This window comes from Eptesicus fuscus, chromosome 5 (genome assembly GCF_027574615.1).
Source record: "Eptesicus fuscus isolate TK198812 chromosome 5, DD_ASM_mEF_20220401, whole genome shotgun sequence".
NCBI classification, from domain to species: domain Eukaryota; kingdom Metazoa; phylum Chordata; class Mammalia; order Chiroptera; family Vespertilionidae; genus Eptesicus; species Eptesicus fuscus.
Genome location: NC_072477.1, coordinates 8809198 through 8828074, shown reverse-complemented (window position 1 = coordinate 8828074; position 18877 = coordinate 8809198). Strand labels below are relative to the sequence as shown.

The 18877-nt window shown below is 53.3% G+C and overlaps 1 protein-coding gene across 1 annotated transcript in view; it reads left to right on the top strand.

The window, feature by feature from the left end:
* RIN3 (Ras and Rab interactor 3) overlaps positions 1 to 18877 on the top strand; it is a 120678-nt gene that overhangs the window by 66511 nt on the left and 35290 nt on the right. The window contains exons 4-5 of the mRNA XM_028155938.2: positions 4930 to 5002; positions 10309 to 10400. Of these exons, the coding sequence (XP_028011739.2) occupies positions 4930 to 5002; positions 10309 to 10400 (165 nt within the window). The remainder of the gene's footprint in view (positions 1 to 4929; positions 5003 to 10308; positions 10401 to 18877) is intronic.

Genomic DNA, 18877 nt, shown 5'->3' with positions numbered 1-18877 from the left:
AACAGCTGACAGTCCTATGGGCATTCCCTTGTAGGCAACGAACTACTTTTCTCTTACTGCTTTTAAGGTCCTATCTTTGTCTTCAACCTTTTGCATTTTAATTGTGATGTATCTTGGTGTGGGCCTCTTTGGATTCATCTTGTTTGGGACTCTTTGCGCTTCCTGGACTTGTATGTCTGTTTCCTTCACCAAGTTAGGGAAGTTTTTTGTCATAATTTTTTCAAATAGGTTTTCAATGTCTTGCTCTCTCTTTCCTCCTTCCAGCACTCTCATGATGTGAATGTTGGTTCACTTGAAGTTGTCTCAGAGGCTCCTTACACTATCCACCCCCCACTTTACTTTTCTTTTTTTTCTCTTTCTTTCTTTTCTTTCTTTCTTTTTTTTCTTTGTGTGTGTGTGTGTGTGTGTGTGTGTGTGTGTGTGTGTGTGTGTGTGTTCTGTTTGGGCGTTTTTGCTTCCATGTATTCCAATTTGATTATTTGATTCTCAGCTTCACCTACTCTACTGCTGATTACCTGTAAATTATTCTTTATTTAAGTTAGTGTATCCTTCATTTCTAACTGGTTCTTTTCCATTTTTATGCTGTTGTGGTCCTCCAGTTTGGTCGTTTCTTAAACATGTAGTTACCAGATGACCCAGCAATTCCACTTCTAATATATATCCAAGAGAAATGAAAACATATGTCCACATAAAAACTTGTATACAGATTTCATCCACTTTTTGACCACTACTACATGTAGTGGTCAAAAAGTAGATACAACTGTATGCTAGTTTACATGATTTCCATTAATTTGCCTCAACAACAACCTATGATGAAAATACTATTGTCACCATTTAAAGATGAGAAAATTGAAGCACAAAAATATCAATAAAATGACTAAGCCGAGGACACACACACCCAGGGTTTCCTTTTGGGATGGTGAAAATGTTCTGCAATTGATTGTGGTGATGGTTGCACAAGTCTGTGACTATGGTAAGACCATTGATTGTGCACTTTAAATTGGTGAATTGTATGGTATATGAATATCTTAATGAAGTGATTTTAAAAAGCATCAACGTTAAAAAAATACCCAATTAGGAAATTGGCAAACGATATATAGAGACATTTCAGCAAAGAGGTTAGATATACAGATAACAAATAACCACATGAAAAGATTGCCAACACCTTTCCAAAATCCAAATTAGAGAAATGCAAATCAAAACCATCTTGAGATGTCACTCTACACCTCCTGGAATGGCTACAATAAAGAACAGTGACAACAAATTGGCAGGCACGGGGAGATGCTGGACCCTGCCTGCATTGCTGGCCACTCGGAAAAGCAGTCTGGCAGTTCCTTTGATGGACTTACCGTATGACCAGCAATAGCACTCCTGGGCATAGATCCCAGAGAAAGGAAAGTATTTTGTTTTTCATATATTTTTTTTATTGACAGTATTACAGCTGTCGCCCAGAAAGCGTATTTTCATGCAGAAACTTGTACACAAATGTCCATAGTGGCTTTGTGCATAATAACTCAAAACTGGAAACTCCCCCGATGTCCTTCAGCGGGTGACTAGTCAAGCAAAGAATGCTCTATCTAAACCATGGATGCCGACTCAGCACTAAAGAGGAACAGGCGATTGGCTCAGCCAGCGGCCTGGATGACCCTCGAGGAAATCATGCTGAGTGAAGCCAGCCAGTGTCAAGGCTGGATACTGTGTGACTCCACTTATAAGACATTCGTGAAATAACGTCACCATAGAGATGGAGAACAGATTGGTGGTTGCTAGGGGTCAGGGGTGAGCAGAAGAATGGCTGTGGCTCTAAGCAGGGAGCCCTGCAGTGATGGTGCAGTGATATATCTTGATTGTGGTGGTGATTACAGACAGCTACACACAGTATACAATTCATAGTACAGTACCAACATACACACGCACATGCACATGCACACACATGCACCCATGTGAAATTGGGTGAAGGGTGCCCAGGACCTTCCTGTACATCTCTGCAACTTCTTATGACTCTTCTAAGTATTTTCAAATAAAACGTTTTGTAAATAAATCATTAAATAAGCATTGGAGAGCCGGCAACATGCATAGCACCATGCCTGGGTCTGGGTAACCGTGAAGAACAGAAGATACACACGCAGCCCCTCTCCTCGGCAGTTCATTTGGACGATTGAATGATTAAATGGAATTTCTTTTTTTTTTTAAATCTATTAGCTTTCCATTCTTTTTGGATATCTCTTTTTTAAAATATATTTTTATTGATTTCAGAGAGAAGGGGAGAGGGAGAGAGAGATAGAAACATCAATGATGAGAGAGAATCATCTATCGGTTGTCTCCTGCACACATACCCTGGGGCCCGAGCCCACAACCCAGGTATGTGCCCTGACCAGGAACTGAACCGTGACCTCCTGGTTCGTAGGTCGACACTCAGCCACCGAGCCACACCAGTCAGGCTGTGGATATCTCATTTTGACATTGGGGTTGTGAATGCTGGGAGCCATTCCGGTGTGTGAGGGCCTGGCATCTGGACCCTGTCTCCACTCAGTCTTGATGGGGAGTCATAGGTGAAAGTGGAGGCAGAGTTCTGTTGTTGTCACCTGTGGTCACCTCGGGACATGCCGGATGCTGCTGGCTGCTACCCATTCTCTCTCCTCGCCCTTTGAAAGAGAAATGCTTAGAGAGGGTCTGGGTGTTCCCACCAAGGTTTCTGCTGAGGGACCCTGGAGACTGCACACAGTGGAGGGGTTGCTGCCCGAGCTTTTATTTTTATTTTTTTATATTTTATTGATTTTCTACAGAGAAGAAGAGAGAGGGATAGAGAGCCAGAAACATCGATGAGAGAGAAACATCGATCAGCTGCCTCCTGCACACCCACCACTGGGGATGTGCCCGCAACCAAGGCACATGCCCCTGACAGGAATCGAACCCGGGACCCTTGAGTCCGCAGGCCGACGCTCTATCCACTGAGCCAAACCGGTTTCGGCATGCCCGAGCTTTTCAAAGGTGCCGCCGGCACTGGCATCTTTATTGGGAGAAGCCGCTGGCCAGGTCCCTGCGTGAGCTGCTGCCAAGGGCAGAGTGGGCGCTGGACGCTCCCAAGGCTCTTTAGAAGCTGGCTTGGGGGCAGGGGTGTGTGTTAAGGGGTGACATGGTGGGTGGATGGGGGCCTGTCAGCTGTGCCCTGCAGGGCTGTGAGCGGCTCTATAGCAGCGGGAGCTGAGGGGACATCGGAAGCCAGTCGGCTTTAGAGCCACGTTTACAGAGAACGGTAGAAAATTAGAGAAACGTGTAGAGAAGCTTGACAGTTTCTCTGCTTACGGAACTCATAGATGCTCGTTATAAAAATCCCAGAAAACCTTAATACAGGCAGTGAAATTGTCCACTCGGCGAGCATTTTTCTTTGTTTAATAATGGCTTTATTGAGACATATTCCTGCCTTGTATCCTGTACTTTCAGTTTACCCATTTCAAGTGGCTCTGCTGATGCTGAGGGAGACTCACACAGGGGCCCCGCCGGGCCCTGGCGCGCAGGAGCTCTCCGGGGGCGGCGGGGGGCGGGGGGCAGACGTGGGCAGCTGGCTGGGGCGGGGGCAGAAGAGGTCACAAGGAACAGACAGGAGCCTTGACCCTTGCTTGTGATTGTAAAACTCGACTGTTTTAACGGTAGGAAGGCGACTGGTGCTATGGCTAGAACTGTGCTCTGTCCTCCTTACCAAAGTGAATGAGCCCTGGTCCCTGCCCTGGAGGACCCGGCCAGCACGCGGACGATCGGTAAACGACGTCAAAGGAAGTACGGCTTTATGTCAAGTGCCAGCAGGCCCAAGTGCCTGCTTCATCTCAAAGGCTTCATCTGTGTCGGCCGAGGTCAGACCAGGTCCCCACAGTGAAGGAAAGATGCTCATTGTTGAGCACGTCCCGTGTAGGAGGCGGGCTTTCTGCGTGCGTCACCACCACCCCCTGGAGGGGCTCCTGCTTCCTGGTCTCCTTATGCAGGTGGAATGGTCTCTAGCAGGTCTGTGGGCACCGGGCTCCCTTGGCCGGTGCTGAGGAGAGTAGGCGATGTACCAAATGCCAGCACCAGATGGCGCTGTGGGCCGCCCCACCGCTAGTACTTCACAGAGGGTGCGGGCTCCATGGAGCGCTCCTCAGACTCCAGTATTTGAGGCATCTTCAGAGAACCTCCCATGCTATCACCTGCTGAATGTTTTTCTTTAAACTCCCTTTTCAACTTCTCATATCTGTCCTAATGGGAAACCAGGACCTCTTTGTCATAAATAGATGATGAAGGTAAACGTTTTTTTAAAAAGCATGTTCACTGTTTAGAACATGGAAAGACAGAACTGGACGACCTTCTCCCGCTGCCCCCACAGCCCTCAGAATTGCTAAGTTGAGATGACCCTGATCAGTTAAGCGTTTCACTCTGCTTTTATTCTGGAGGCTTCTGTGTTTTTGTGCCCAAAATGATGTGTATTCGTTCAGATAGTCACCACCCCAAATCTCAGTGGGTTAACACGATAGAACAGTGATTCTCAACCATGTGCTGTAAGAATTGTTAAAACATGCAATACCTGACTGTTTAGTCAGGGGCACCGACTTCTTTCCCCCCTAGATCGATAAATCAAAAAATGACAGCAACCAATACAACAATAGATGTTTGGGGTGACGGAATCCATCGAATACCTTTGGTTTTTCAGATAGGCCAAAAATAGACACTTTCGGTGTGCTGCAGAATTTTTGTAATTAGTTATGCGCCGGGAGATGAGAAAGGTTGAACATCGCTGCCATAGAAGTTCGTTTCTCACTCCCCTGTGGTCCCCAGGGCAGCTGATGAACATGTGGCTGCAGCAGGCCAGGCCCTGCGATAATGACACCGCCCCACCCTCAGGGACCCTCCCTCCCTCTGACCGGGACACTCATCCGGGCCTCTGTCATCTCTCCTCAGTATTGTACCTGGAAGGCTCGGTTCTTGTGTTTGAGGACATCTTCAGACTGATCGCGTTCTACTGTGTCAGTAGGTGAGTACACCCGGCCCCACGGGTGGGCGTCTGGTGGCAGCAGGTGGCCATGCAATGTTGGGTGGGGGCGGGGAGTCCCAGGGAAGCCCCCAGAGGGAAGGGGGCAGCCCACAGGATGCAGAGGAGGGGGGCAGTTCCTGGCTTTGCCCTGGGAGCCCTGGAGGGTGGTGCTTTCTTAGATCTGCCAGTAAGGACCCCTCCTCACCACCACCTGCTCCCCGCCTCACTGCCTATCACCTTAGCATCCCGTGTTCCGGCCTCCAGGGCAGCTTGGGGTCCTGTGTGGACCTGGTGCACCCCGTGAGGGTTCGAAGAAGAGCTTCCTGTAGGGGCGGCAGGAAGGGCTGGTACCCTCCGTGGGAGGGAGCTGTGCTTGTTGAGCAGCTGCTGGGTGGAGCGGGTGTCTGGTAACCACCCTCAGAGCTGCTCTATTTATTCAGAACTGGTTGCAGGTCAACAGGAGTTTAAAAATACATTTTGGTGTCAGAAGCCGCTGGCTTAAGCTACAGTGTCTTGACTAAAACTGGCTAGAGGCTGGATAGGAGTCTCGGGCTCCGGGGCTCCAGGCCCACTTCTCCCAACTTCAAAGACACCATTCTTGCTGGTGAAAACCGCACTCGGCCCAGAACGCCACCCGCCACCTGCCAGGACGCCCCTGGGCCCCGATGGGCCGAAAAGCTGGTGCTGGTGAGAACGGTTGCTAAGAGCTGCTGCCTACTGAGCGCTTTCCTGGTACCCAGCACTGAGCTCTGACAACCATTACCCTCTTCAGTCTTGCCAACAATTACACGAGGCAAGCGCTCTTGTAGTTCCCATTTCATACATGAGAAAACTAAGACTGAGACAGATTATTTGCTCAAGGTCACACCGCTGTTAAATGGCCGAGTGGAGATTCAAAATAGATAAAACGCCCTGGCGGGGCGCTCAGTGGTTAGAGCATTGGTCCATGCACTGATTCCCAGTCAAGGGCACGTACCTGGGTTGCAAGTTTGATCCCCAGCCCCCCAGTCGGGCATGTGTGAGAGGCAGTCAATACATATCTCTTTCACATCAATGTTTCTCTCTCTCTCTCTCTCTCTCTCTCTCTCTCTCTCTCTCTCTCCACCCCCTCCCTCCCTTCTACTCTCTCTAAAAATCAATGGGAAAAAAATATCCTCGGGTGAGGATTAACAACAACAGCAACAAAATTAGATAAAGCTCCAAGGTCCACTACGCACATCCTTCAATGATCCTGATGACCTAGCATGTCCCTCCAGGCCCACAAGGCAAAGCCCCAGAGGCCCTGGCCCCTTGTAAACAATGACGTGTCCGTCTCTGCGGGAGACAGGCCTTTCCTGTGCTGAGACCTTCTCACCTTAGTAGACGGTTTGGCACATTCCAGGTGCTTTGGATGAGAGAATGAAAGAATGAATGATGGCAATCGCAGAGCCCAGAACTTGAGCTACTTAATCTCTCTGAGTCTCAACTCCTGTGGGAATAATGCTCGTGAGAGAGATGCTGGAGGGGGAATGAGATAGAGACAGCACACTGCCCGACACCCAGTAGGTGCTCTGGTTCTGTTTTCAGGGACCGTTGGATGGGGGGACCCGAGGGCTGGGGCAGCCCCTAGAGCAGCGGTTCTCAACCTGTGGGTCGCCTAAGACCATCGGAAAACACAGATATTTACATTACGATTCATCACAGTAGCAAAATTACAGTTATGAAGTAGCAACGAAGATAATTTTATGGTTGGGGGTCACCACAACATGAGGAACTGTATTAAAGGGTCGTGGCATTAGGAAGGTTGAGAGCCACTGCCCTAGAGGGAGGGGGTGAGAGCAGGGGCTGCGCGGGAGGTGCTGGGGCTCCTATCCTGAGCAGCAGGAGGGTGAACACAGTTGACCGTGTCTGAAGCAGTTACTACACGGTAGGTCTCGGCTGAGCCCTTAGCAAGCATGTCAAACTCGCTGCCGACGGCATGCGGCCCACCAGCCGCAAGTGTGACATCCTTGCTCCAGGGCCCGTGAGGTCTGGTCCTCTGCACGCCCTGGGCCAGGAGTCTGTAGCCACGTGAAGAGGGTGCAGTGACCCAAATGAGGAAGGAAGGGAGGAGCCCCTGGGCCTGCCCTCTCGAGGAGGTGTCCAAGCGCCAAGGGCTGTGACTAAGCTGCCATCTTCCTGCCAGCTGGAGGAGGGGGGCCACGGGCCTCTCTGCCTTTGAAGAAAGAGCTGTGACCACTGCCTGGAGCTGGGGCCCTGCCCCCTCAGCCAGGAGCCACCCGGTGAGCAGGGCGAGGCCCTGAGAGGTGCCCGTGGCCTCGCTCCCAGGAGGAGGAGGAAACGCAGCCGCTGCCTCTGGGTCCCGGCCGGGCTGTGCGGCCCCTACACCCCAGATCGTTGGCTTCACAAAACGGCCCCGTTAGCAGGCAGCGTGCCCCCACGGTCACAGGGGAAATGGAAACGACACCCCGCAGGGAACGCAGCGAGGGTTCGAGCTGGGCCCGTGGATTCTCAAGTTCAGGCTGGCTTTTTTCTGTATTTCTCTCTCTTAAAAAAAAAAAAAAAAGGCACCAAAATGAACTCATGCTCTTCCCTCTACAGTGGTCGACTTTCAAAACCACACGTCACCCAGGATGTGTGAGGAGGTGGATCTCAGGGTGCCGTGGGCATCAAAGGGGTTCAGATATTGTTCTCCTAGGCCTGACATCTTAGAAGTGCTCCCCAGGTCACCCCAAGTTTTTCCAGGACCTCGGGAGGTGCCCAGCCCTGTGCCAAGGAGTTAGTGCGATAATAGACATGGTGTGTGGTGCTTTTCCATCTGGGACCACAGCCGGGGGTGGGGGGCGCGGTGCGGGAGAGAACAGAAAGACGCGGGCTTTGTCCAGCTCCCTGGCACAGCTCCCAGAGCCTCGGGGCTTCCTGAGTGGTGGGGTGGCTTTCCTTATTCATGATGAGCCCCTTCCAACCACCGCTGAGTTTATTCTGAGGTGACACAGGGGGGGCCCTAGATAACCTCAAGATGGGGCTGACCCCCAGAACACCAGGGGGTGGGAGGGCCGGAGCTTTCAGCCCCATCCACCCCCGTCCCAGACGGACACGCAGGCGCGGGCAGGGCGTTGGGTCTCGGGAGGTGTGGACGTTCCCTGCCCCTCCCCCACCCCTTGGCGCTGCACCTCTCCCATCGGGCTGTTGCTTTATAATAAACCGGTAAACATATAAGTGAAGTGTTTCCCTCGGTTCTGAGAGCCATTCCAGCAAATTGTCCAGCCTGAGGACGGGGTCTTGGGAGCCCCCGGTTTCTAGCCGGTCGGAAGTCCAGGTAGCCTGGGATTCGCAGAGGGCACCCGGACGGGGGGCAGTGTGGTGGGACTGCGCCTTAACCTGTGGGGTCTGCACTGACTCCGGGCAGGTAGTGTCAGAACTGCATTACCATGGGGGACACTCCCCCCCCCCGCCCCCCCCCTCCCCCCGGGTGTCGGTGGATTGTTTGGTGATGTCAGAAGACACCCAGAGCGGTCGTCAAATCAATTGAGTGGATCATGACTGGCTCTTTTTGAAAAATATATGTTTTTATTGATGAGAGAGAGAGAGAGAGAGAGAGAGAGAGAGAGAGAGAGAGAGAGAGAGAAACATCAATGTGAGAAACATTGATCGTCCACCTCCCACATGCCCCCTACTGGGGATCAAGCCCCCAATCTGGGCATGTGCCCTGACCTGCAAAGCTCAATCAACTGAGCCATAATAGCCAGGGCATGACTGGCTCTTTTTTTAACAAAAAATTAAACTAGACTAGAAAAGACCAGCATGTGTCTCGTGTGGCTGGACTAAGTCTCGTGCTACACTTATTTTAGGGGTGTGTATGTGTGTGTGTGTGTGTGTGTGTGTGTGTATGTGTGTGTGTGTACGTGTACGCACTGCACCAGGATGCCAGATGTGTTTCTTGCTGACAGTCATAATCCAACAAGTTTGAAAAGCATCAGCTAGAACAGCGGCCTCCAGGGAGGGGCGTTGGGGCCCTAGGAGGTGAGCAAGCTGACCCTCCAGAGTGTGTGTGTGGCAGAGGAAGGTTAGGACACTTGTTCTGAAAATCCCAATTTGAAATTTTCTCTTCGTGAATGCTTTTCACTGGTATTAGTAGTTTATAAGGAAGTTCGGACATACATACGTATCTGCAGAGCTACTTAACTTTTGTTTTTATCGATCACCCTTGCTTTGGGGGACGTGATTCTCACCTAAGGCGTGTCCATCAGGATCCCCACGAGAGCTGTTAAAAATGTGCGTTCCTGGCCCACCCCCAGACCTGACCCTGGGCACCCCTGGGCGTGGGTCTGGAATATGCATTTTTAGTAGCTCCCCTAGGGGATTCAGTGCCAAATCAATTATTTAACACAAAGGTATGAATGCCTACCCATAGGGTTGGAATTGGGGTTTGGGGAGAAGGTGGATAGAGCTGGAAAGGGGTTGGTGGGGGGGTCAGGGTCAGACTGTGATGGGCCTTGAATGCCCGGCTGAGATGTAGAATTGGGACCGTCATCCTGGGGCTCCTCCCCTTCCCGGCCCCTTGAAACAGCCCTGGGCTAGAACTCAGGAGGCCCAGGGCTTAGCACACTCTGCCTTCAACCTGTTGTATGGCCTGGACATATTCCTTTTCCTCTCTGGGCCTCAGTTTCCCTATCTGCACAATAAAGGGAAGAGTGTTTGAGTCCCTGCCAGGAGATCTCTGGGGAGATCCCTGAGTACATCCCCATTCAGACCCAAGGCAGCAGATGGAGCTGTCTGACTATGCGTTGTCAGGGATGTCTGACTGCACTCACTGGGGAAGCCTGACTGTGTGTTCACTGGGGATGTCTGACTGTGCGCTCACTGGAGAAGCCTCACTGTGTGCTCACTGGGGGATGTCTGGGTGCTCACTGGAGAAGCCTGACTGTGTGCTTGCTCGCTGCCCATCTCAGTGTGGAGCAGTGAGGGTCAGAGGGCAGAAAGGGGTGGGTCACTGGCTTTACCCAGAGTAGAGGCTTCCCTGGAAGCTCCCTGAGCTCCCAGGCAGGAAAAGTGGGGGAATCTGTACCCCCTCCCCACTCCCATGGGGGTCTCCCACTTCTCAGGGTCCATCGTGCTGGCCCAGGGCCTGGACCTGCCTGGATGCTCCGTCAGCCTCGGGGCTGTGCCCTCCACCCCAGGGAAGTTTCCCGTCTGCGTGGAGGCCCAGCAGCCAGCAAGGTTGCTGGGGTTTCTCCTTTATGGGCTCTGGGTGTGGGGGCTGTGGGGGTGGGAATGGACCCAGAGATCCCTCCCAGACATGACCTTGACCCCTCTTGTTTCCACAGAGATTTACTGCCCTTCACGCTGAGGCTGCCGCAGGCCATCCTTGAGGCCAGCAGCTTCACAGACCTCAAGACCATCGCCAACCTGGGCCTGGGTAAGTCCGCCCCGAGGGCCGGGGAGGTGGCGGGGCTCGAGGAAACGGGGCCCCAGGACTGCCCCTGCTGACCACTGTGCAGAGAGGTGACCCCGCCGCTGAGACCCAGGCTGGATCCTGAGTCCCGGCTCCCACGGGATCAACGCTGAGCCCGACAGCAGGGAGAGCCTCCCAGGCTTCATAAAGGTGCCTTTTAGCAGCTCTCCAGGGGACCTGCGGGGCTGGGCTGGTCAGGGCCGCCGGTGGTCAGGCGTGGCTCTGGGAGAGGCTAAACCAAATGCCAAGGTCCTTCTCAACGGTGGCCAGAGAGGGGGGACCAGCCGCCGCCACAGCCCTGGTCCCAGCCCCATCCTTGTCAGAGGAAGAGCAGCACGAACATGACCATGGACTAAAGCGTGTGCCCCCATCTGGCCTGCCCCGCCCAACCAACTGAGCCTGCGCCTTACCCTTCTGACCTTTTGAGGGATGAAGAGGGAGAGGGAAGGAAGGAGGAGAAAAGACAGGAGTGTTTCTGACCCTCGTCCTTCCACATCATAGTGAGATCTCACATCTACGGGGCCTTCCCCTGGGCCAGGCTTTGCTGAGCGCTCTGCCTGGGCCTCGCCGTGCTGGCCCCCAGCCGCCTCTGCGGGCTCGGACTCCCGGGCAGAGAGACCTGGTCACATTAATGAACCAGCCGTCAATCACTAGGCCTTTACCAAGACCGAGCCACACACAGGACGGCACAGCACGCGGCTGCGCTCGGCGCCGGGAGAGAGCGGCACCCTGTTCCCAGAGCTGGGCCAGTGGGGGCAGCGATAACCGAGAGGCCAGGACCCGGTCGTAGAAGAAGTTGGGGGCACACGTGGGATCAGGGCACGCCGGTTCCCAGGCCAGGCTGCAGCCCACCACCCAGAGGGGCCTCTGGGCAGCCGTGCGTGCGATGCCACAAGAAGCTCGGGGTCCCAATGAGCAAGTAGAGCCCTCCAGGCCGAGGGTGTCGACCTTTAACGAGCGCTGACTGCGTCCTAACCTCTTGACCTGCACCGACTCCTCAGACCTTCAAGCAGCCCTAGAAAGTGGGTTCTGTTATTGTAACCCTCACTTCATGGCAGAGGAAACTGAGGCACGGGAGCTTGAGTGGCGTGTCCGGCGTCACACAGCCGGTTCAGCTGCTGCACCGCCCCTCTCCCAGGCTGCCCCTAACTCTTTATCTGACTCTCCGGGGTCTGATTTACCCCGCTTAGAAACTTTAGGGCCAGTTCTCAGTTGCTATTGGGAATAAATACTGATCCTTTCCCCTCCCCCCAGATAATGTTAGTTTTGGCCTCTGACACTCCAAGAAGTTTGTGGACTGGGTGACAGTTTTGAAATTCACACAGTCCGAGGTCTACAGTGGCACGAATGACACTCTCCTTGCAACACCCTTAGCACTGTCTTGGGTAACCCTTGTGTCCCTTTACAGGTAGGAAATTTAGTGTTAGCACAGAGACGTGTCAGGGAGCTGGGAGGGAATGAACAAATTTCCGACTCCCAGCCCAGCTCTCCACTGCCCCTCGGCCGCCCCTCATGACCTTCTCGGTGTCTTTGCCATGAGCAGTCAGTGGCCAGTTTGGGGCCAGTTGGCAGGGGAGTAAGATGGGAGGGTGACCTGTGAGAGGAGGGGTGCTTTGCTGCAGCCCTTGGCCCCACGTGGGGTTCAGGCGGGCATCCCTGAGACATTCCTTTCTGGACTAGACAAGCCCTTCTCTGGAGGAGAGCTTGACCGACCGCGGGTGCGATGAAGTGGGGGAGGGAGGTTGTCATCTGGGAAGCCAGTGGCGGTTCAGACCCGTCTGTCAGCACTCATGCCCCTGAGAAGGGGATTCACGTGAAACCCTTAGGACTCGGCAGCTGAGGAAGCAGAGGGTTCTGATCAGACCTGGCGTCCCCGAGGGCTGAAGGGTGTACAGCGAGGCTCATCGGAATAGCTTTTCCTGGCTCCATCCGCCCCTGGGTTCTGTCCATCCCTGGGTTCCATCCATCCCCAGGTTCCGTCCATCCCCGGGTTCCATCCATCCCCGGGTCCTGTCCATCCCCAGGTCCTGTCCATCCCCTGCACGGATGGAGACCAGAGCTGCGAGGGCACACCCGGTCAGAGGCCGGGGCTTGGCTCTGAGATGTTCAGGCCTGAGCCTGGCCACCCTAACCTACGTTCTGTGATAACAAATGTGCAAAGAGCAGCGTTTGCCGAGGGCCATGACACACAGGCACCTCACATATCGTTCTAGGCAAGGCACACAGAGAACTGAAACCCAGCCAAACTGGCTTAGCTAAGACAGGACTCAGTGAAGGGACGGGAACCTCCCAGTAGTGGTGAAGACAGTCAGCGGGCTCGGCGGGCACAGCTGCTCCCCACTCGCAGCGTCCCATCCCGTTAGCTCCCGGTTCCTGCCCACTTGCAATCGGAACAAGTTGTTTTTATTTTTTCAATTACAGTTGCCATTCAGTATTATTTTGTACTAGAGGCCCGGTGCATGAAATTTGTGCATGTGGGGGGAGGTTGTCCCTCAGCCCAGCCTGCACCCTCTCCAATCTGGGACCCCTCAAGTGATGTCCGACTGTCGGACATCCCTCTCACAATCCAGGACTGCTGGCTCCCAACTGCTTGCCTGCCTGCCTTCCTGATTGCCCCTAACCGCTTCTGCCTGCCAGCCTGATCACCCCCTAACCACTCCCCTGCCAGACTTATTGATGCCTAACTGCTCCCCTGCCAGCCTGATTGCCCCTAACTGCCCTCCCCTGCAGGCCTGGTCACCCCTAACTGCCCTCCCCTGCAGACTTGATCGCCCCCAACTGCCCTCCCTTGCAGGCCTGGTCCCTCCCAACTGCCCTTCCCTGTTGGCCATCTTGTGGTGGCCATCTTGTGTCCACATGGGGGCAGCCATCTTGTGTTGGAGTGACGGTCAATTTACATATTACTCTTTTATTAGATAGGATTGGTTTCAGGTGTACAGAGTCATGGTTAGACAACCATACTTTACAAAGCACACCCCCCCCCCCCATTATTTCCAGTACCCACCAGGCACCATACACAGTTATTACAATGTTATTGACTATCTTCCCTATGCTGTATTTTATATCCCTGTGAGTATCTTGTAACTGCCAATCTGTGCCTTTTAATCCATTCACCTTTTTCACCCAGTTATCCTACTTCCCTCCCCTCTGGCAACCACCAGTTCTCTCTCTGTATCCATGTGTCTATTTCTATTAGGTTTGTTTGTTTGTTTATTTTGCTCTTTAGATTCCACATATAAGTGAAATCATGTGATATTTGTCTTTCTCTGACTGACTTATTTCACTTAGCATAATACCCTCTAGGTCCATCCATGCTGTCACAAATGGTAAGATTTCATGCTTTTTTTATGACCGAGTTATATTCCATTGTATATATGTACCAAAACTTTTTGATCTACTCGTGTGTCTATAGTTGGGCACTTGGGTTGCTTCCAAATATTGCCTATCCTATAATATGCAAATGGTCGTTACACTGTGAAGCGTAATGACCGACCGTGTAACGACCAGATCACAGATCAGCAGGAGGGTGGGGCAGCGAGCTACAAGGGGTCAGTGGAGAGCTACAGGAGGGGGCAGGGCAGCAAGCTGTGAGGGAGGACCGGGGGGAAATGGGGGGCCGGGGGAGCTACAGAAGGGTTGGGCAGTAGGTGAGAGCTACTGGAGGGCGGCAGCGAGCTACTGGCACATGGATTTGTGCACAGGGCTACTAGTTGTAACTAATGTTGCAGTGAACATAGGGGTGCATATATTCTTTCTAATTAGTGTCTTGGGTTTCTTCCGATATATTCCCGAAGTGGATGCTCTGGGTCAGTTCCGTTTTTAATGGTGTGAGGATCCTGCATATTGCTTTCCGCAGTGGCCACGCCACTCTGCATGGAATTCATTTATGAGGCATGTGTGTTTCCCATCACTGGGGTGAGCAGTGTTCTTTTTCTGGCCTTCTACTCACTTTTTACGAAATGAGTAGAATGTAATAAATACCCAAACAGTTACACAAGCCCTGCTGGTCAGGCACGAGTGATGTTGTTTGTTTGTTTGTTTGTTTGTTTGTTTGTTTGAAAGGGAGCTATTGGTTTGCTGGCTCAGCGCCACACGATAGCCCGGGACGCTCGCTCGTGAGCTGACACAAGGAACTCTGAGTTTAGTCTTGGAAAAGCCATCATTTGAAAGGGCAGGTCAGGCGGTAAAGGAATAATCTTAAGGCTACAAAACTAACATTGGGAGCAATTTAGCACTTACCTGTAGCGGTTGATCCTAAGAGCAAAGGAATCTAGAGAAAGCGGTGGTAAGTAAGGGTTAGGCTTGCTGACGTTCTCTAACTTGTCTGCTGTATGTTTAATAGGTTTAAAATATGTCTAGAAAAGGCATAGATTCCATAACTCTTCCAGGTTGGCATGGGACTTGCTTCTTCCTTTATATCACATGTGAGAATTTTCCTAGTTATTGAAAACTCATTGAACACTCAAGCTGTCCCACCGCCCGTCTTTGGGGTTAGGATTCCACGAAATATTTCTTCTCTGAACCCCTGGACTTTGGAGCTGCTTCCCTGATATCTGGAATACTTTGCTGCATTTACTCATGCCCCCTCTGCCCTGCCACTAGCCCCGGCTCCCCAAGAGGGAAACCTTCGTCACCTTTGCCCCCAGGGCCTACAGCCCAGCACCTGGCCTGGCCCCGGCCCCCCTCCCCCAAGGATTATAGGAGTGGACACCTGGCAAGAGGTATCTCCATATAAGGCGGGGGAGGCCACGGGCCAACAAAACGTCCCTCAGTCCCAGGGCAACACAGAGGCAGTGAAGGCAGGGCCCTGAGCCAAGGCCTGGCATTGTGCCACTAGAAACAGATGCCGCAGCTTTGCCAACCACTAGCTTGCATGACCGTGTTCTGCTTTTCCTCTGGCCTCGATATTCTGCTTGCTGCAAAGAAAGTGACCCACTTCCTTTTTTTTTTTTTTTTTTTTTTAGCATAAAACCCTGCACTGCCACTGCAATTCCTTAACAGGCGCCCAGCCCCTAAACTGCAGCCCCTTGGGTTTCAGCTTCCCCCACCGCTCAGAGTGGCATTGGCTCTGCCCTGCCGGGTTGCGGCCAGCAGGCTGTCTTAGGAGCAGGGGAGCAGTTCCTAGTCCCCCAGGCTCTGGGCCCATATCCCTGAACCCCAATGTTTGCTCCATGCCTTCCAGAACCCAAGTCTGGGCTATGGGAAATGTGTGTTGTTTTGATTTTTATTTATTTTTAAAATATATTTTACTGATTTTTTTACAGACAGGAAGGGAGAGGGAGAGAGAGTTAGAAACATCGATGAGAGAGAAACATTGATCAGCTGCCTCCTGCACACCTCCTACCGGAGATGTGCCTGCAACCAAGGTACATGCCCTTGACCGCAATCAAACCTGGGACCTTTCAGTCCGAAGGCCGACGCTCTATCCACTGAGCCAAACCGGATAGGGCTGTTTTGTTTTTTTAATATGTGCAGGATGGACCCACCTTACTATCCCGAGACAGGCCGTCCAGCTGTTGGTCACCCCACCTGTGGAGCTCCATGGCCCTCCTTTGTGCCTCCCTCCTCTCGTTTTCTCGTCTCTTCATTCTCTTGCCTTAAGACATCTTCCTATGGTTCAGGTCATCCCCACTTCCCCGTCACAACTAACCTTGCCTGTACCCCACTCCTCAGAGTCCCTCTCTCCCCTCTGGCTAAGCTAGTCCACTGTGTAAGCTAAAGGGCTGAGCTCCTGCTCTGTGCCAAGCACCGTCTTAGGTGCTGGAAATGCTCGGATGAAGCGTTGTGGCTGCCTTCTGGAAGCTCAGAGTCTGGGGAGAGGAGGGGGGAGTCTGACAGAATCAGAGAATACAGCCCGGTGATGGCCACTTCTGTCAGAGTGTGTGCCAGGGCTGGGAGCACAGAGAGTGTAGGGGAGGCCCCGGTGTGTCAGGATGACTTCACCCAACAGGGAGCCAGTGTGCAAAGCTCTGTGCACATCACAGCCATGGGCACAGAGCTTCGGCCCTAGTCCAGAGGGATGAGTGAGAGTTTGCCAGGCGGAGAGGGTGGGGAAAAGCATCCAAGGAGCGTGAACAGCATCAGCCAAGACTGAAGGTGGGGCAGCCCAGGAAGAAGTGACAGAGAATGGGGGGAAGACTCAGCCGTGATGCTGGAAAAGGTGTACAGAGCCCAGCCAGTGTGGCTCAGTGGTTGAGCATTGACCCATGAACCAAGAGGTCACTGGTTCAATTCCCAGTTAGGGCACATGCCTGGGTTGTGGGCTTGATCCCCAGTAGGCAGCTGCTCAATGATGTCTCTCTCATCGATGTTTTTATCTCTCTATTTCTCTCACTTCCTCTCTCTCTAAAAATCAATAAAAACCTATTTAAAAAGAAAAGGTGTGCAGATTCAGATCCCACAGGCCTTGAATGCCAGGCTACAGGGCTAGCAGGCTAGCAGTGATTCTGAACAAACAGCCTACTATATGCCTGGCGTAGTGCCACGGGAGGAGAATGGATGGCGGGAGGGCAGACTATGGCCATGATCTAGGCGAGAAATAATGGGGGTGCCAAGGCATGGGTGGGCAGTTCTGTTTATGGTCTGCCCCATGACATCCACCTTCACCCAGAGGAAGGGCTTATGGGAGCTTGGAGGTGACATCAGGGGCCTCCACTCACATAGGGGGCTGCTGTCCAGTTCACCTCTGAGACAGGCTGGCTGTCAGCCCAGGAAAACTTCCAAGGAGGCAGCTTTCCTGGGGCTGGGTGGACAGGGCCCGGTGCTTCCACTGCTCACTCCCCGAGGCCAGAATTGCTGTGTGCTCGGTGCCACGCACCCAAGGAGAGTGGGTGAATCCTGGAGGTGTCAGTAGCTGCCTCCCAAAGTTACGTGCAAAGGCCTAGGCAGCCGTGAAGAACAGCTCGCCTAGGTGGTGTGTGGGGGGCGGGGCCCGGAGACACCCCCTCCCTCCCGGCACTCTCTCCTCAGATAGTGGCTGTGATGTGCACAGAGCTTTACAAATTGGACAGAGTCCCACGAAGGTTTGTCATCCTTGCTGCCGTGGAGACAGCTAGCCACAGCACTCAGGCTACCAGACACAGGATCTCTGCCCAGGGCGGAGCTGAACCAGGAGCCCCGGGGTCCTCCCGGTCACAGCCACGCCTCAGAGGGGATGCGCAGGCTCACATGTCAGTCTCTCAGCAGCCCCCTTGTCCTGAGATGGCACCCTGCTCACCTGGACGGGGTTTGCGGTCCCCTGGCCAGCAAGGGGGCAAACACCTGCATCCCTGAGAGTGCCCATCTCAGGCAACACACACTGCCCTCAGCCTTTGTGTGACACTCACTCTCTTTCGGTGTCAAGAGCCTGTCGTGTGCTTACCACATCCCCAGTTCTGAGGTACACGCTGCCCCTCACTCACGCTGGCCGAGCCGCTGAGATGGGAAGTGTCGCAAGTTCCCAAGAAGGGAGGCCACACAGCCCAGCAGCCGGGCTCACAGGCTTCAGACCTGCAGACCCGCCCCGCACCCCAGCTCCTTCGCGCACCAGCCCGGTGACCGGGGCTGGTTCTTTTTTTCTAAATATATTTTTATTAATTTCAGAGAGGGGAGAGAGAGAAACATCCATGATGAGAGAGAATCATCGATCGGCTGCCTCCTGCACACCCCACACTGGGGATTGAGCTGCAACCCAGGCATGTGCCCTGACCAGGAATTAAACTAGTTCATAGGTCAACACTCAACCACTGGGCCACCCAGCCCGGCTGGCTGTGGGCGGGTTCTTGACTCTCTCTGGGTCTCTTCTCCTCACGTGTAATGCGGAACGGATCAGCACTTACACCGAAGGCCTGGGGTCAGGATCCGTGAGAGAACCCGGGTAGAGCCAGTGGCCCTCACCGCCAGAACTCAGGGTGGGTCTGCCCTGTGACTGTCCTGGATGTTATTTTGGTGGTTTTCTTCCTGACGAATCGTTCCCAGAAGTAAGGGGCTCTAGGTGAGCGTCCGGAGGCCTGGCCCATCGTTAACAAGGGAGTCCGCACTCCGAATCTCTAACAGTAACAGGTAGACCCAGTCCTGGGTTCCCTGGTCCAGGAGGAGCTGCCTGGGGCTCAGGGAGGCTGCAGGCCGACTGAATTGTTCTCAGTCACCATGCCTGTGCCCTTCGTGGAGCGTCCTGAGCTTCCGTCAGTCTCCACAGGGCTTGGGACCCAGAAGTCAAGAACTCTGAGCTCGAGGACCCCCCAGTGCGCTTCAGTTTGGATGTCCCACGCTCCTCCCCAGAACACGCCTGGTGCTGACCAGCAATGCCGATAGGGACAGGTGTGCCCTAGTGGCCACAGACATGGGCTGCATCCTGAGGGCTAGGTCAGGAGAAAGGCACGGGCCAGAACGCCACCCCGTTTGCTGACACCCCTCCCATGGGGGATGGGCGGCTTCCTAGTGAACATCAAGACTGACCAGAC